The following is a 17497-nucleotide window of genomic DNA, read 5'->3' on the forward strand; positions in this document are numbered from 1 at the left end:
TGTTTGGTCTGGAGAAGAGGAGGCTCAGGGGAGACCTCATTGCTCCCTGCAACTGCCTGAAAGGAAGTGGTGGGGAGCTGGGGGTCAGCCTCTTCTCACACATAATCAGTGATAAAACTAGAGGGAATGGCCTCACGTTGTGCCAGGGAAGGTTCGGGCTGGAAATGAGGAGACATTTCTTCTCAGAAAGAGCAGTCAGGCATTGGGATGGGTTGCCCAGGGAAGTGGTGGAGTCACCATCTCTGGGGGTGTTTAAGAAATTTAAGAAAAGGTTGGATGTGGTGATATCTAACGTCATGTGCAGGACCATTACAGCCAAAAAAGCTCATAGCCTGCTATGTGTTCCTTTGAGCAGGTATGAATTTCATCCAGATCAAGTATCCTATTTTTGGCATTTCATTAGAAAGCGTTTAATTTTTTCTTAACCAGAAAATCCCAGTGTTTATAACAGGTACTGTGAACTCCATAAGGTACATTTATCAGAATGCATTTGCTTCCATTTCATTAGCAAAATGCAGAGAATTCTATAAACACCAATGTGTCTTGCTATCTAAATTACACTTACACCATAAAAAAGACAACAAAATAGTAACAAAAGAATAGAGGACTTTGAGGTTGACAAGTTCAAGGCACTCAGCCTTTGTCATTGACTCAAGTGCAGTAAAACTGGTATGAAAATTTAATTAAAATTGAGTACCAAATGATAAAATTAGGATAACATTAATTTCAAGGGACAAACTTCTAAGTTCTCTCAGGTGGAAATTAAGGGGAAGATTCATTTTAAAAAATTAATTTCAAACTGGAAATTGCAGACTCACTAGTTGAAAACCTTAAACCTTGAGCTTCCAAGAGACTTTACTGTGTAAAGTTGAAACAGTTCTGAGGTCGATATATGATAGTACTGTCACAAATCAATGCAAAAGCTTGTTTTCCTGATAAAATCATTCTCAACAAAATACACACAACCATTCTTACACCTACGTCCTCTTATCTGAACAGCCATGTTACATCTCCACAAAACAGTAACGAACACTGGTAAAACAATGTAATGATGCTTTATACCAATTACCAGTATGGTAGAACAGCACTGATTTGACACCCTATTGAAGACAACTTTTTTTTTTTTTTTAATGGTTGTTTACTCACCAAGTAACTCAGAAATAACACAACCCCAGACTGAAAGAGGATGGAAATCAAAAGATAAGTCTCATTTATTCTGGATATTGCACATGAGTGAGCAAGGACAGGAAAACAGAACAAGGAATTTCTCCCCACTGGGTTACGGAGGCCATTTAATAACATCTTACCTTGTGGGACTCCTTCTTCCCACAAGGCTTACTGAAGAGGTATTTTGTACTTTAATCCCAAATATATGGCAGAGATCACTGCAAAGAACACAAAAATGACAGACTAACTTGACTTGTTAGAACAGTTTGTTCAATAAACCCAAGACAATTTGTGTGCTAGATACAGTTCACTGTCACCTCTTTCTGACATGCCCATGTTGTATCAGCTTCCTTCTAGCACAAGAATGCATCACAGCCAAATGCAACCCAACTAATAATGGCGCAAGCTTTTCTGGTCATTTGCTACAGGTTTCTATCCTCTTTTGTCATTATTCTGTATTTCTGGGTTTTCTCTTTTTTTTTTTTCCTAATATTTTGTTCTGATGTCTTTCCAATTAATATGTTACTTCTAGCCTCTGGGACTTACTTACAGGGTAAACTCAGACAACAATTAGCTCTTCTGAATTATTTCCTTCAAGCCATCTGGCTGTTCCCCCCTACTCCCTTCAGGTCTTGCAAGACTAGCAGCTGCTAGCTTATTAAAATCACAGCTATTGCATCTATTCATTTCCAGGACCAGTAGATCTCAAGGACTTGGGAAAGAACTAAACCTTAACAACGTCATCTTTTTGCTTTCTCCAACCAGCTGTTTCTTTTAATTATGGCAAACCTATCACTTAATTAATGAACAATTCATAGGCTATAAATTCTTTAACAAAGGCTGAGATATTAACTGTGTTATCCATTACCTTTCAGAGACTCCTAGAATCTCACCACTGACACAGTATTATTTCATACCCACGGTCCATAAAAACCTTGATTATTGATTTGCTGCAGACCTGGGGGGGGTGGGCAGGGGGTGGGTGGAGGTGAAACAGGAAGAGGTTGCCACAGATCTCACTCTGTTGTTCAAAGGCAAAACCCTTCTCTTAGCCTTTGCCTCACCCTTGTTTCTACTGTGATTCCAGTGTTACAGAAGGCAGAACAAGAGTTACACACCTGTGAATTTATAATAGAGTGGACATAGAAAGACGGAGCACAGCTGAGCCTTATAGTGCTCCTGCACATGCAAGGATTCTGGTGCAGAGAGAAAGGTTTTCCTTGAAAAGAATTAAGTAATTCTTTCCCCTACATAAAATAAAAATAAAATGAATCAAAAAGAATAAAAATGCAGCCTGTGGTGAATGTGTGACTCTGAGGTTTGGTCCCTAAGCAAACTCTGTTGCAAGTCACATTCCATACTAGTAAGAGTATGAAGAATGCTACTACCTATACATAAGAGATTCACCACACTGGACAGGAAAACCTAAGTTTCCACACCCAAATAGTAACACTCTGTACATGCATGAATTGTGCAAAAAATTAGGTGAACTTTTTTCAAAGATACATGCATTTTTCCTATGTGATTATCACCAGCTGCTTTTCAGAAAGCACGTACAATCTTAGCATCCTTAATACCTAATGGCAACCATACCAAGCTTAACTAGATCATAACATCATAGATTGGTTTGGGTTGGAAGGGACCTTTACAGATCTAATTCCAACCCCTCTGCCACTAACAGGTATACATACCATGAGATCACGTTGCTCAAAAATACTGTGTGAAGAACATCTTTCCATTTGTTCTCACCATCACTTCCTCCCCATGCTTAACTTGATATAAGCACGTTCTTGTGCAAGAAGCAACAACGCACTGTTACTCTTTATTTACCTGGAATGCCTGAATATAGAGAGTGTGTTATTCTCATCCTAAATCCCAAACACAGCACCATACCAGCTATTAGGAGGAAAATTAGCTCTATCCCAGCTGAAACCCAGACAAAGATTCATCTCTTTTCAAAGATGAAGAGTCCCTGTCTATCTATCTGGCATATCACAGTGACTCTTCCAGACTTTTGATCACTCTTCTTATGTATTTTTTCCAGATCTACCACATCATTTGTAGGAAAAAAGGAATGGAGAGGAACCACACACCATATTCACAAAGTAACTTTACTATTTACAAATGACATAATGATGTCTTTCACTTTCCTGCTCTGTTTCTTTCCTAGTAATTACTTTCACTTTCTTACATTTATTCTTTGCTGCTGAAATCACTTGTATTAACAGAAGTGTTCCCTCTTCTCATAGTATAAATATTTTTAAAATCATGCCTGGGGAGGACAGAAAGATTCTTACTAAGTTACCTTGTTCAAGTCAATTCAAACTAACACCAAACAATTTTGCCATATAATATTTCAAGAGAATGAGTACAAGTGTACTTTAAAGGTTATGTAAGTGGGACAAAATATGTACCATTCCATAGGAACGGGGACATGTAGTCCATGGTGTTAACCTCTCTAATTTGTGTTCAGGTCTAAATTCTTCTGATAAATTCAGACCAAAGAGAGAGTAAGCTTGAGATCTACCCAAAAGTTGTTCTGCTTTAATTAAGACCATTTTACAAATTAATTTACCACAGTAAGCTTAACTAATAGGAATGAAACGTGGAAGGATAAAATGTGTCTACACTGAAGGTTGTAGTAGCCTCATCAACTTGTTGGCCTGTTTCTTATAGCAGCCAGGATGTTGCTGGCTTTGTGGGTATACTGCTGGCTCCTGTTCAGTCAGCTGTTGACCAGCACTCCCAGGTCCTTATCTGCTGGACACATTTCCAGCCACTCCACCCTAGGTCTATACCATGGCATGGAGTTAAGACCTAAGTGTAGCATCCAGCACTTAGCCTTACTGAATGTCATGTTGTTGGATGAGGCCCATTGATCTAGCCTGTCCAGATGGCTCTGGAGTACTCATTCCTCTCCTCTCCTGTGTGGGTTACAGGCACTGTGGGTGAGAGCAGCCTAGAGAGTTGCCTGTAATGGCCATTATTTTATCTGGAAGTGCACGGAGTCAGAAGGCAGATGATAATAGTCACACTTCAAACTGACAGCTGCCTCGGTAAAGGACAGACTCAGGCTGTGAGGCACCTCTCAGACAACAGGAGAAAACCTTTGCAAGGGTTTTCTCAAGAAGTTTCCTTTGCAAAAGTACCCTCCTGTGGCTTCTAACATAAAAGGGAACAATAAAGCTGAGAACCCCTTGCTGTCTTTGAGACAGACTACACGTAGTTTTACACTTGTAGCTTGGCCAGAAAAAACAGGGTCTGACGCTGGGAGACAGCAGAGATGGTATCATGCAAGCTAACTGCCTGATGTGGTGGATGCCATGCTAGTCAACACACATGGGACTGAAAGGATACTTTCTAGTCTAAAAGCGTAAGTTGCTGCAGTTTGAGCTGAAGAATCAGGACTGTAGGAACAACACCAACAACCAGTCTCCCTGGACAGACAGCAGCAGGACAGAGCCATTAGTACGTTTACCAGTCGATACTGCTGTTATCCATGTTTGCCACAAAATTGTGTTTCTGACACCTAAATGCAGATACAAGACATACATCGTTACAGATGGTGCTGGTGCACATCACAGAATCACAGAACGGCCGAGGTTCTGTCATCTTCACTAAAGGCAGATCATGCCTGACAAATCTGGTGGCCTCCTATGACAGGATTACAACAGTGGCAGATAACAGAAGAACAACTGACATCATCTACCTGGACTTGCACAAAGCATCTGACACTGTCCCCCATGATATCCTTGTCTCTAAATTGAAGAAACATGGATTTGACAGATGGCAACTTGGTGTGTAAGGAATTGACTGGATGTTCTCACTTAAGAGTTGCAGTCAATGGCTTAACATCCAAGAGGAGATCAGTAATGAGTGCTGCTCTTCAGGGGCCTGTACTGGGACCAGAGCTGTTTAACATCTTTGTTGGTGATGTACAGTGAGATTGAGTGCACCCTCAGCAAGTTTTAAATACCCTGTTTCTTGCAAACGTTCACTTTAACCTAGAACTTTAGCTTCACTATCAACGCAGTAGAAATGTAACATAGCAGTCACAGACACAGAGTTGTTTTTGTCAGTGTTAAATACTAGTATTTCTTATATTCTACTGCTGACTTACAGGAGAGATGCAGATCTCCTGTGTGCTGACAGGCATCACCTGATTTTTCACAGCTCTGTAAATATGATCAAAATCAAACACCCCCCCAAAAAACCACAAATCAAGTATGTCTGATACGACAATATTCTTTCTCGTTGCTGTAATATCCTGCCTACCATCACAGCGAATAATTGAAAAAAGAAACCTTTCAGCAGATACCAAGAGAAAAACTAATGTGAACATAATCAAACAAGTCACAGAAGAGTTCACAGGTAGCAGTTTACAATGGTAAAAGATACACAATGGTAAAAGGGCAAAACCAACCATAGCAGCAAATTAGACAAAACTTGCTGGAATTGCTGATCTTGTTTCACTGTGAAAAACTTATACAAATAAAGACTGCGTGTGCTCTGCTATGACTGATCAGTTTGCTGTGAGTCAGTTACCCCAGGCATTTGTAAATCCTTGTCATAACTTTATTTTTTTCCTTTAAGGAAATAAAACTTATTCAAGTGTCTGCTAGCAGCAGACATAACAGTGTTTTTAGGTACAGAAAGAAGATAGTACCTGCAGAAGATAGAAGAATTATTTAAGGTCATTATACTGCACTTCACAACATTATTCTACTCATATGTTCAGGAACAGGAGAGAGATGGTGGGAATTAATGTGAAATAAGACCAATTAGAACAAAGATATTATTGTTTTTAATTCCCATATATTAATATTTGAACTCTCCAGCACTAAGAGTGTGAACTCTTAGTGGGATCCACTTGTCTTTTAGACATAATTTAGTGTAGTAATTATATAGGAGTGCAAGTTAGCCATCTGTAATAGTATTTTGGGAGTAGTTAAAATTTATAGGATGCTACATCTTAAATATATAGAGCTTAAACTTCCTTCCCCTGCCCCTTTGCCATGTATGATACTGAACCACTTTGTTTTCATTGATTTTAAACTATTTTACTCTTGATGAGGTTATACCCATTTTCATTTTACTTAGTACATGAGCTCCTATTTCAGAAAAACAGCTTCCACATGCCTAATCCCACTAAAACAATAGGTATTGAATCCATGAATACCATATTCCTCTGGCAGCCACCCCTCCTTAGATGATGGCATTCTAGGAGCACAGAGATCTAGCAGGCATTATCTGTATTATAGAACCATTTTCTTTGCAGCTGCTAGGATTCAAAGCATCCCAAAGTCATGTGGCTTGCCCAGGAGTGGAAAAACACAAACACACATGTACACAGACACATGGATGTATACACACATTTTTAAAACACTAGTGCATTTTGTTGTTGTTGTTGTTGTTGTGATTTCTAACCTGAGGTTTCTGTTCTTAAACACAACCTGTATGTCTGACTTAAGGAAAAGAATACATCTTTGAGTGTTTTTTAAAGGAAAATAAAAAAGCTATACCGACTTTTAATCTACCTCCAGAAGCCAAGGATAAGAACAGACAAAAAAAACTCCAGGAGATCTCTGGAGCATACTACAGATAATAGAGGCTAAACTGCCTATTATTTTCAGAGGAGCCTTAAGCTCAACTGAGGTCACATAAACAATCACAAGGCAAAACAGATTCTTTTGCTCCCATAGGAGGGTGCTCTACTTTGGAAGTCATTAAAACAAAAGTACTAATGTTATTCTAATCAAAAAGGCGAAACCTCAGATAAAAACGAATGAAGGAACAGGATCCAATCTGGTATTGGAAAACTTACCATGAAGACAGCATCTTCATCCTCTATTTTCAGCCTGATAAGTCCCTGGATAGACTGCCACATGACAGGACAAGAAATAATGTGCACAGATCGAGTCATATGAAATTCCACCTGAAAACAAGAAAACATGTTTTTACTGTCAGGTTGACTGAGTACTGGTACAGGTTGCCGAGAAAGAATAGTCTCCATCCTTGGAGATATTCAAAACCCAGCTGGATGTGGACCTGGACAACCTACTTGCTGCCCCTGCTTTAGCAGGGGGTTGGACTGTAGTTGATCTCCAGAAGTCCCTTCCAACTTCTACTATTCTGTGATTCTGTAATACAATGCCCAAGAAAAACTGAAGATGCATTCTAAATGGCGTATAACTGAAGGAAGGCCAAAGTACATTCATTATTTGGAGACCTTTTAAAGAGTATTTCAGTTGTGGGGGTTTTTTCTTTGAATACCAAACTGAAGCACCCAATATCACCCTGAATGAAACCACATGATAATTTATAGAAACTTCACTAAAAGAGATTCACAGGTAATGTTCGTTCATTAGGGCAGTGAAATAGAGTGAGAATTGTTAGCACACTACCTGCCTGACCTTCACCATGTGTATGCAGCCAAACTTGTCAAACTTACTGTGCCCCAAGGCTGTCCAGAGAAAGCTGGTAGGGAGCAGCAAACATGCTGCAAGTTCACTGAAACACCTGCACAGTAGTTTCCTGGAGAGGAGAGCCCCAGATGAAGACAAATCTGCTTCAGGATTTTACAAGGGTACTCACAAAGTTATGATCTGCAAGCTTGTGTTTTATTTTCAGTTAAATGGAAGGCAAAGTATTGATTTTTCCTTCCTCAGGAAATACTGTTTTCTTTGTTCAAGGCACTGAATCTATTCAGTGAGTTTAAACTATTGAGGAAAGCAGAGAAACTGTTAATAACAGGAATGTAAAGTAATCTAATGGATTCGTTATAATCTACATACACACACAAAAACAGATTATAACCTATGGCTTCTCATCACGAAGCATATGTTTTGGTTTACAACTCCTCATTCATTTTAATCGTAAATTTACAAAATAATCACCTTTTCTTTTTGCTGGTATACAGAATGCAAAAGTGTAACTAATACATTCGTCATTTTGATTAAGGTACTTAACTTCCCTTTCAAATTCAAGTCCTTAAAGTGTTTATAAAACACTGGGTGTTTTATAGGCCCCATAAAAAATTAGGGGTTCTTTCAAAACAGAAGAGAAAGGAATACCAAAGGAGTATCAAAAATCCCTGCACCACAGACTGAAACAGGTTTGTCATTCCCTTACTTTTGATAATACGGCTGAAATTTATATCCAAAGGAATTATATTTTTTAACTACAATTGCAATTAATGTTATGGCTTGTCTTTTCCATGCCTTCTAATTGTTCCTAGACTTAGAAGCGACAGTAGAGGAGAAAGTAGAAGAAAAAACATAGCAATTATCATCTCATAAATCTGACTTCTGTCCCTAAGAAGTTCATGGCACTTGTAGAAGGAATCAAATGACAGAAAACCTAGAGGACAGCCACATAACTTGTTTTTAGTAAGAGCAATGCTTTACTTCATTTTTAACAGAGTTCCTAAATTTGGAAAAGCAGAAACTGGAATAAATTTTTGTTCATGTTGAACTACAAACTGTAGTGCATACCTCAAGCACTGCAGTGCGGTATAGTACTATAGGATTGTAATACAGCATTATATATAAAATCATACTACAGTAATACAGCATTATATATAAAATTATACTACAGCGTACTATTTTTTTCCGTGACTCAGTTTTCCACTAGCAAAATGGTAAAACACCTCTTTCTAAGCTACATGAGCACCCCAGCTAGGATGCTAGGGCCTTGAGGAAGACTATAAAGTGAATAACTCTCCCAGTAAAACATTGATAGTAAAGAATTATTTTGCATTTTTTCATCAACCTGGGCTTATCACACACACAGATGTTAAGCTCCAGTGGATTATCTATACTGATGTCTCACATAATAACATTTACATTGTCCTTCATTTATTTTCATCAGTTTTTCAGCTGAACTGAAGCAGTTCATCAACACTGAATCCTAACACATCTAGGTCATGCTGAGTATCTAGCCTGAAACTTCTGCACTGAATAATGTTTAAAAAGCTCTATCATCTAAGCAGAAATATATTATACACAGTATTGCACTCTAAACCATATAATATGTAGATGGATTCCAGAGCAGTCAAAGCTTTACAGGTCATACTTACATTTTGCAGGAATCAGTGACTTATAAAGATTTCGTGTTAAAATTTATATAAAAATATACATTATATTTATATTTATAAAGTGCCTATCACCATTCTGATAAACACTCTTTGGAATGATTCTGATGGCAGGGGAAAAAACAGGAGTTGGCCTATTATTACCTCACCACTCCTGTTTCCAAACAATTAAAAAAAAAAAAAAAAAGCAACAAGACTGCTGCCAGCCTGGCGCCGTATACAAAATACAGACTCAAAGAAAGAAAATGAAACCCTGCTGCATAGTCTGACTAAAAAGACTTTCTATCCACTCCATTATTATTATTACATGTTAGAGTGTTCTGAGCAGCAAACATGTTCTACAGTTCTTCTTTTGATTCAATATTATTACTAACTATAGAAGTCTGCTTCTACCTTGATATCTGAAATTTAAAAGAATGGCACAGAAAACCACTGAGAACAACAGAGAAAAAATAACATTTTTTTCCTTGCTAGTGCCAGTTAGAAAATATATCCTCTTCAAAACAGCCACCACCTTATATCTATGTATATTGAATTTGTTATCCTAGTAAATCACCTGCTGAATTTCTCTCTTCTTTTAGCATGCTGCTGCTGGTGACCTAATCCCACATTACTGCATCTCCTTTTTTTCTTTTTTTTTTTTCTTTTTTTTCTTTTTCCCCCTTTTTTTTAATTTTTTTTTTGACTGTGATCATTCATTTAAACCAGTGGATGTTTGGTATTGAAGTCTGGCAAGAAAAAAGGGAATGATTTTTGCAAGTGGTTAGCAGTAGGTGGATGTCAAGTTCCTCGTACCTTTCAGTGGGCATTCTGTGCCTTTGCAAATTTCATCCACAGTGCGTATCTGAGAGGTGCTTAAAACGTTATGTAGACAAGACAGTTTCCATGATTTATATCTGCAAAATAACCTTGTTTCTCTTATGACCCCAGAATAGCAAGCACTTGTTTAGATTATGCAAAGAAGCAACAGCTCCCCCTGTGCATGCATAACCTTATTTAAAGTGTTTTATCTGACAGTGTGTAGACTGGCCAGATTCTAACTGCAGCTCCTCCAGAAAATGCGACCCACTACGTTTTTTGCACTTGTCATTTAGAGTTTGGAAATAAAATTGTTATGATGTCCAATACAGCCAAAGGAAGCACTTACATGTAACTGGAGGAGTGCGTAATACAGAAAAAGAAACCATTTCAGTCTGAACTCCTGGACAAAAACAGCAGGGAGAAATTCCCATTAAAAATCACATAATGGTTCTCTGATACAAGTCGAATCAGATGGAGTTTGTAGAAGTTATTCAGTGGTAATTAGAAAGAGGAAATCTCCAAACAATTCCTTTTTATCTGTTGGCTGGCCTCACAGAGGCAAGTGAAGAAGCTAGAGATGGGTTCAGAGCATACAGGAGCACATCTGCCAAAGAAAAGGCTTCCATTAGTCCAGACACCAGTTACTGCTGCAAGAAGTATAAGTTCCTGCTATTAGTATCCAGCTGCTGACAGCTCCTGTAATGCCTGCAGACTCCATGAGTGTTTGCAGCTCTTCCTCACTGCTGTCAGCACAATGCTGTCAGCAGTAGGATTTATTTACTTTTGCATATACAGGACCAAAGAGGACACACAGAAATACTGACTGGCCAAAGCATCACAGAAACTCAGAATCACAGAATGGTTGAAGTTGGAAGGGACCTCTGGAGATCATCTGGTCCACCCCCCTTGCTCAAGCAGGGTCACCTAGAGGAGGTTGCCCAGGACCTTGTCCAGACAGATGGCTTTTGAAGAGCTCCAAGTAGGGAGACTGCCTCAGTGTTCAAGCATAGTTGTTTTGGGTTTTGCATTAATAATGAACAGGAATACAAAACAAATATTAAATATATATCATTACTGAGCAATCTTTACTCAACAATCAGGCTGCTAGCCCAGTTTACTTACTTTATGAATACTATCATTTTCATATAAAAGAGGACTGTATGTACTGTGCTGCTACCCCATGTCATGGGTACCAAGACTGTGTGAAGAGGCATGACATGGGCTAGAAGCTTACAGCTACTGATACAAAGCATGATAGGCGTAACAACTTCTTGAATTGTCTAGAAAAATGGAAATTTATCAGAAGGCATTTTGTAAACACACCACGACCTATGCATTATTTAGCGGTTGGCTAGCCCTGCTCAGCAGCACAACTCTGACAACAGTTAGTACAGGTGGGAAACTTTTCTTGGCACTTGACAGAACTATTGCAATCTCATAAATACATCAGGTACATTCTAGCAGCCTGGTGCTTGCAATGGCTTAATATTTAGGAGCATCTCACAGTAAATTTAAACTGTTGCTGCCACAAGGTTGCCTTGAGAAATGATCTAGTTTAGATGCTGTCATGTCACACATTTGAAGGTGGTGGGTTTTTTCTTGTTGTTGTTCCTGTTGTTGTTGTTTTAAATATATTGCCACAAAATATCCTGAGCTGAGAGGTGCCCATAAGGATCACGGTGTCTAACTCCTGGCTCTACACAGGACTACCAAAAAGTTAAACCAAATGTCTAAGAGCATTGTCCAAATGCTTCTTGAGCTCTGGCAGGCTCCGTGCCATGACTACTTCCATGGGGAGCCTGTTCTCGGCCTTCACCCCCCCAGTGAAGAAACTTTTCCTAATATCCAATCTGAACTTCCCCTGACATAGCTTCATGTTATTTCCTTGGGTCCTATCACTGGTCACCGGAGAGAAAAGATCAGTACCTGCCCCTCTCCTCCCCTTGTGAGAAAGCTGTAGGCCACCATGAGGTCTCCCCTCAGTCTCCTCTTCAGTGGACTGAACAAACCAAGTGACCTCAGCTGGTCGTCATATGTCTTGCCCTCCAGAACCTTCACCATTTTCATAGCCCTCCTTTGGATGCTCTCTAATTGTTTTATGTCCTTTTTATATTGTTGCGCCCAAAACTGCACACAGTTCTTGAGGTGTGGCTGCACCATCACAGAGTAGCGCAAGACAATCCCTTCCCTCAACAGGCTAGCAATGCCATGCTTGATGCACTCCAGGATACATACAGTTGGTCCTTTTGTCTGTCAGGGCCCACTGTTGACTCATCTTGACATCTAAAACCCACAGATCCCTTTCTGTGAGGTTGCTCTCCAGTTGGGCACAGCATTCTCAAGAAAGAAGTGAAAATGGTAATACCATTAAAAACAGGACTCGTTTCTCTGAGGACTCAGTCCTCAGATTCATCAGTTGTACAGGCAAGCAGCCAGAGCCTTTCTGGAAGTTCTCAGTATCTTGTACAATGAAGTTCTGCATGCTATTATAAACAGAAGCAACATATAATTTCCAGATGGTATATATATATATGCAGAACACCCCTCAAAACTCACATTTTAAAGCTTTCAGACTTGGTCTCATGTGGGTCAGGTGCCTGCCTGGATACAGCTATGATATTGATGGAATATCAAATCCCTGTTTTGTCATATCTGTTATTTGGTAAACAACAAGAGAAATAGAGGGAGTGAATGAATTTGCTTTTTGCTTTGATGCCACAATAAACACCACCCTTTTCTGGGGGAGGAGGTAGGATGAGAATAATAGATATGCCTCTCTTGCACTTCATCTTTTCACCTTCACAAAATATATCATTGCATCCCTGTAAATGACACTATCCAGCACAACAGATGTGAAGGCCCTACAGTCAGATCCAGGCCACTTTGCTGCAAATACACTGGTAAATTTCATATATCCCATAACCTGTGTTGAACTGCTGTGTGTCCACACAGGGGGAGATTTTTCACAGTAGTTTATTGATCTTCAGGCATAATAAACTCACATAACAGAGCAGTCCCCTGTCCACCATGTGAAACATCATCTGTCAGTTTAAATTGTTTTAATCAAACTGATGCAAAACAGAAGCTTTCATTAATGGATCCTTCAGCTTCCCCACTGTTCCAGTGATTAGATATTGAGCTTTCATGGTATTACTAGAATGCACTTTTCTTGCAAAGCATTAGACAGTTAATTTGGGGTTTGTGATTTTTGTATCACAACTGAGTCCAGCTTCTTCCAAAATCAGAGAGACAAATATTTTTTTTTCCCCACATGAACAAAACATCAGTAAGAGCAGTAAGAGGAAGCAATGTTAAAAGCAGAGTTTCCTTCCTACAGCCCTGTTTAGATTAGAATACTTGGAAAGCATACTGAAGATGTGAATTGATCAAGGAAATGTCCTTTTGTTTTTACGAAAGAGCCTTCACCACTTAAAACACAGTGGCAGCAAGCATAGCTATGGGGAAAGGAACAGAAAGCTATGCTTAGAGTTCAATTCCATTGGTTTTCACAGGCTTTCCCCTCCCAGTAGATAAACTGAAAAAGACATAGAGAAGAAAAAGAAAAAGGACTGAAAAAGCCATTTACCACCTGATAATGGAGTGGAAACGGTTCCTAACCTTGCCAAGTTTCAAACACATCAGACAGCAAAGAAGAAAACACGTGCTATAAGAAAGACTGGAAGACCGAGTTCCTCACCTGTAAGGACACCTGACACCCTCCGGTAATGGGATCCACACCAAGCATGAAGTGGCACTGACCTGCTCCGGGGCAGTGGCGTGCCCCAACGGAGCGGAGGATGGTGGCGGGCATGGCTTTTTGTTCTTTTGAGGCTTTTTTCTTGTCCCGAGGCCCCTCGAGGCTGCCGAGGGAGCCGCCAGGGCCCGGCAGCCCTCGTGAGGGCGGCTGAGGAAGTGCGGGCGGAGCCGGCAGCACCCTCTGCCCGGCCATACACAGCCGGGCCTGGGGAGGCGGGGATCTCACCGCTGGTTTCCGCCGGTGTTTGTAACCTGCTCGTGAGGAGCCCAGGATGTAGGACTAGAAGGTGTTTTGAGTAAATTCGCTGATGATACTAAACTGCGAGGAGTTGCTGACTCTGTTGACGGTGTAGTAGAGGGGCAGGATCCCACTGGCCTTGGCCACAGGGGTCCTGTGCTGGCTCATGGTTAACCTTTTGTCCACCGGGACTCCCAGGTCCATCCACACAGGGCTGCTTTCAAGCAGGCCAGCTCCCAGCCTGCCCTGGTGCATGGCGTGATTCCTCCCTAGGTGCAGGACCCTGCATTTGCCTCTGTTGAGCTTCGTGAGGTTCCTCTCTGCCCTGCTCTCCAGCCTGTCCAGGTCTCTCTGAACGGCAGCACAGCCTTGCGGTGGATCAGCCGCTCCTCCCAGTTTTGTGCCACCAGCAGCCTTGCTGCAGGACTGGAAGCAGGGCACGTGCGTGCAGAGTTAAGAAGCCAGTAGTGCCAGCACGCTGCTATGCCACCGCTGCTCAGGGCGCTCGGCTGGTATCTCTGCGTGGCACGTGGTACACTGCGCACGCACAGCAGGTTGTTCCAAACCAGCCCCGCTTGTGGGAAAGGAAACGTGTGAGCCTGGGGCTCTTTCTTCTGCAGAGCTGCATGGCGGTGCACAGAGAGCAGCAGCAGATCCCCCAAAAAGGTGACGCAGACAGCTGCTCCTTGGAAGTAGCAGAAGTCTACAGGTCTCGTGAACCCCTGTTGGCTGGGACCAATGACACCAAAGAAGAGAGGAAAGTGGTTTTACTGGTTGTTGTTTATTATTATTATTGTTCTTGTTGTTGTTCGTGTTGCGGCTTCATCTTCAAGCACCTGTTGGGCAGCCTTCCCGTCCTCAGACTGAGACACCCCTTGGGGCTGGGGGCACAAGAGATGGCACCTCCTCATGCTCCAAGGGCAGGGGAAGGTGCTGGGGACGGCAAGGAAGGGCTGGCACACCACTCGAACACCAGCAAGGCTTTGATCGACTGCTGGCAGACCTAGCGCAGGCCGGCCGTGCCACCCTTTCCCACAGGTGGGATATCTGCATGCTTCGCCCCATCCCAGCTCCTGTCAAGCATGGGGGGGCTGCACCTCTTGCAGGGAGCCACGTCTGTGAGAGGTTGGGGGTAATGGAAGATCCCCAACCCTCCCAAAACATTGTTGCCACCCTCTGGTGACACAGGGACCCCAGGAATGAGACGAGGAGGGGGCTGGAGGCCAGGGCACAGGAGGGGAGGTGGAGGGCGGTCCCTGTGCCCACGGGGCAGCCTGTCTCTCTGCCAAGCAAAACATCCCGAGAGAGAGCCACCACCAGGGAAGGGGCCCTCAGCCCCCCTGACCCTCCTCCTCCTTCCACACAAGGGCCTCTTTCAGGCCACACAAGCCCCCTCCCAACACGGCCATGTTGGGCCTGGGGCGTGGCGCGCCATCACTGCGGCCATCACAGAGGCCTCCTGATGTCACAGTGGCATCTGCCCCCCCCCCCCCCTTTGTTCTGGGGCCTATAAAAGCCCCTGCGCCTGGCCCCCCACTCACTCATCTCCCAGGTGCTCTAGAGGCTACCAGCGATGGTTGGGATGAAGAGATCCTGGGACAAGAGCTGCCCACTGCTTGGTGGGACCAAGTGGTTCACGGAACCAGACAAGAAGTGGAGGCGGAGGAGCGCTGGCCGAGAAGGAGCAGCCGCGGCGGATGGTGTGGAGCCCATGGAGGTGGATCCACCTGCGGAGGAAGAGCTGATGGAGGTGGATCCACCTCCATCCTATCTGACATGGCACAGCGTCATCGTGCCAGGGCTCCCACCAGCGAGACCATACCACCGTCTTCGCAGAAGCGCCCGGACTGCTCCATATTCCCGGCCCTGCCTCCGCCTCCGCAAATAGGGGGGAGAGGCCATCCAGTTACCATCATGCAGGCTTGCCTGTAGGATGGCCTCTTCCCCCCCCCCCCCCCCATCCCTTCCCCCATCCCCACCTCTCCTGTAGAGGTGTCACCTCTTCTGCACGGAGTCCCAAGCAGTGGGCGAGAGCGCACTCGTCTTCCTCTGGGCTGCTGCACCGGGGCGACAGGAGAACCCTTCCGAAGGCCACGCTGGGCATGGGGTGTCTCGGCCTGAGGACGAGAAGGCTGCCCAAGAGGTGCCTGAAGACGAAGCCGCGCCCTGCAAGGCGGTGCACAGAGAAGAGCAGCAGATCCCTCAAAAGAGTGACACAGACAGCTGCTCCTCTGAAGAAGCAGAAGTCTTCAGGTCTGCCTGGAAGAAGCGCAGGAGTGCAGCGTAAAGGCCCTTCAAGATGCTTGGTTACCAGTTCTTCCCAAGCCAGGGCAACAAACTGATAGAATAATCATAAGAAAAATAATAAATAAATAAATACATTACAACAAGAACAACAACAATAAACAATAACCATTAAAACCGCTTTCCTCTCTTCTTTGGTGTCATTTGTCCCAGCCAACAGGGGTTCACGAGGGGTAGGTCCAGTTAAACAAATTTGATTTTCTTTTATGATAAGATCACCCATCTAGTTGATCAAGGGAAACCAGCTGATGTCATCACTTTGGATTTCAGTAAAGCTTTTGACACAGTTTCCCATAGAATCCTACTGGACCAAATGTCCAGCATCCAGCTGGACAAAACCATCATACGATGTGTGAATAACTGGCTGATGGGTGGGGCTCAAAGTGTTATGGTAAATTGGGCTGCATCAGGCTGGTGGACAGTCACCAGTGGGGTTCCCCAAGGCTCTATTTTAGGGCCAGTTCTCTTTAACGTATTTATAAATGATTTGGATGTAGGACTAGAAGTTGTGAGCAAATTTGCTGATGATACCAAACTGGGAGGAGCTGTTGACTCTGTTGAGGGTGGAAAGGCCTTGCAGAGAGATCTGGACAGACTGGAGAGCTGGGCGATCACCAACCGTATGAAGTTTAACAAGAGCAAGTGCCGGGTCCTGCACCTGGGACGGGGCAACCCTGGCTACACGTACAGACTGGGCGACGAGACGCTGGAGAGCAGCCCCGCAGAGAGGGATCTGGGGGCTGTGGTTGACAGCAAGCTGAACATGAGCCAGCAGTGTGCCCTGGCAGCCAGGAGGGCCAACCGTACCCTGGGGTGCACCAAGCACGGCATTGCTAGTCGGTCGAGGGAAGGGATTGTCCCACTCTGCTCTGCACTGGTGCGGCCTCACCTCGAGCACTGTGTGCAGTTCTGGGCACCACAGTACAAAAAGGTCGCGAAACTTTTGGAGAGTGTCCAGAGAAAGGCTACAAAGGTGTTGAAGGGCCTAGAGGGGAAGACGTACGAGGAGTGGCTGAGGTCACTTGGCCTGTTCAGCCTGGAAAAGGGGAGACTGAGGGGAGACCTCATGGTGGCCTACAGCTTCCTCACGAGGGGGAGTGGAGGGGCAGGCACCGATCTGTTCTCTTTCGTGACCAGTG

The 17497-nt window shown here is 43.2% G+C and overlaps 1 protein-coding gene across 22 annotated transcripts in view; it reads right to left on the minus strand.

Moving 5' to 3' along the window:
* LOC310899483 (uncharacterized protein) overlaps window positions 1-14603 on the minus strand; it is a 154559-nt gene extending 139956 nt beyond the window's left edge. For 5 of the 22 annotated variants that reach the window (XR_014584311.1, XR_014584312.1, XR_014584316.1 and 2 more), the window contains exons 1-2: window positions 13758-14594; window positions 6992-7102 (exon numbers count right to left, since the gene is read on the minus strand). Coding sequence is in view for 5 of the 22 variants with exons in the window: in XM_083835866.1 (XP_083691992.1) it covers window positions 6992-7102; window positions 13758-14009 (363 nt within the window). In the remaining 17 variants the exon portion in view is untranslated. Of the gene's footprint in view, window positions 1-6991; window positions 7103-13649; window positions 13674-13757 lie in introns of those variants that run through there. The other 17 variants (XR_014584305.1, XM_083835868.1, XM_083835869.1 and 14 more) reach the window with 9 other exon arrangements.
* Between the last annotated feature and the right edge of the window lie 2894 nt (window positions 14604-17497).

Source organism: Anser anser (assembly GCF_964211835.1).
Source record: "Anser anser genome assembly, chromosome: 4".
In the NCBI taxonomy this organism is placed as follows: Eukaryota; Metazoa; Chordata; class Aves; order Anseriformes; family Anatidae; genus Anser; species Anser anser.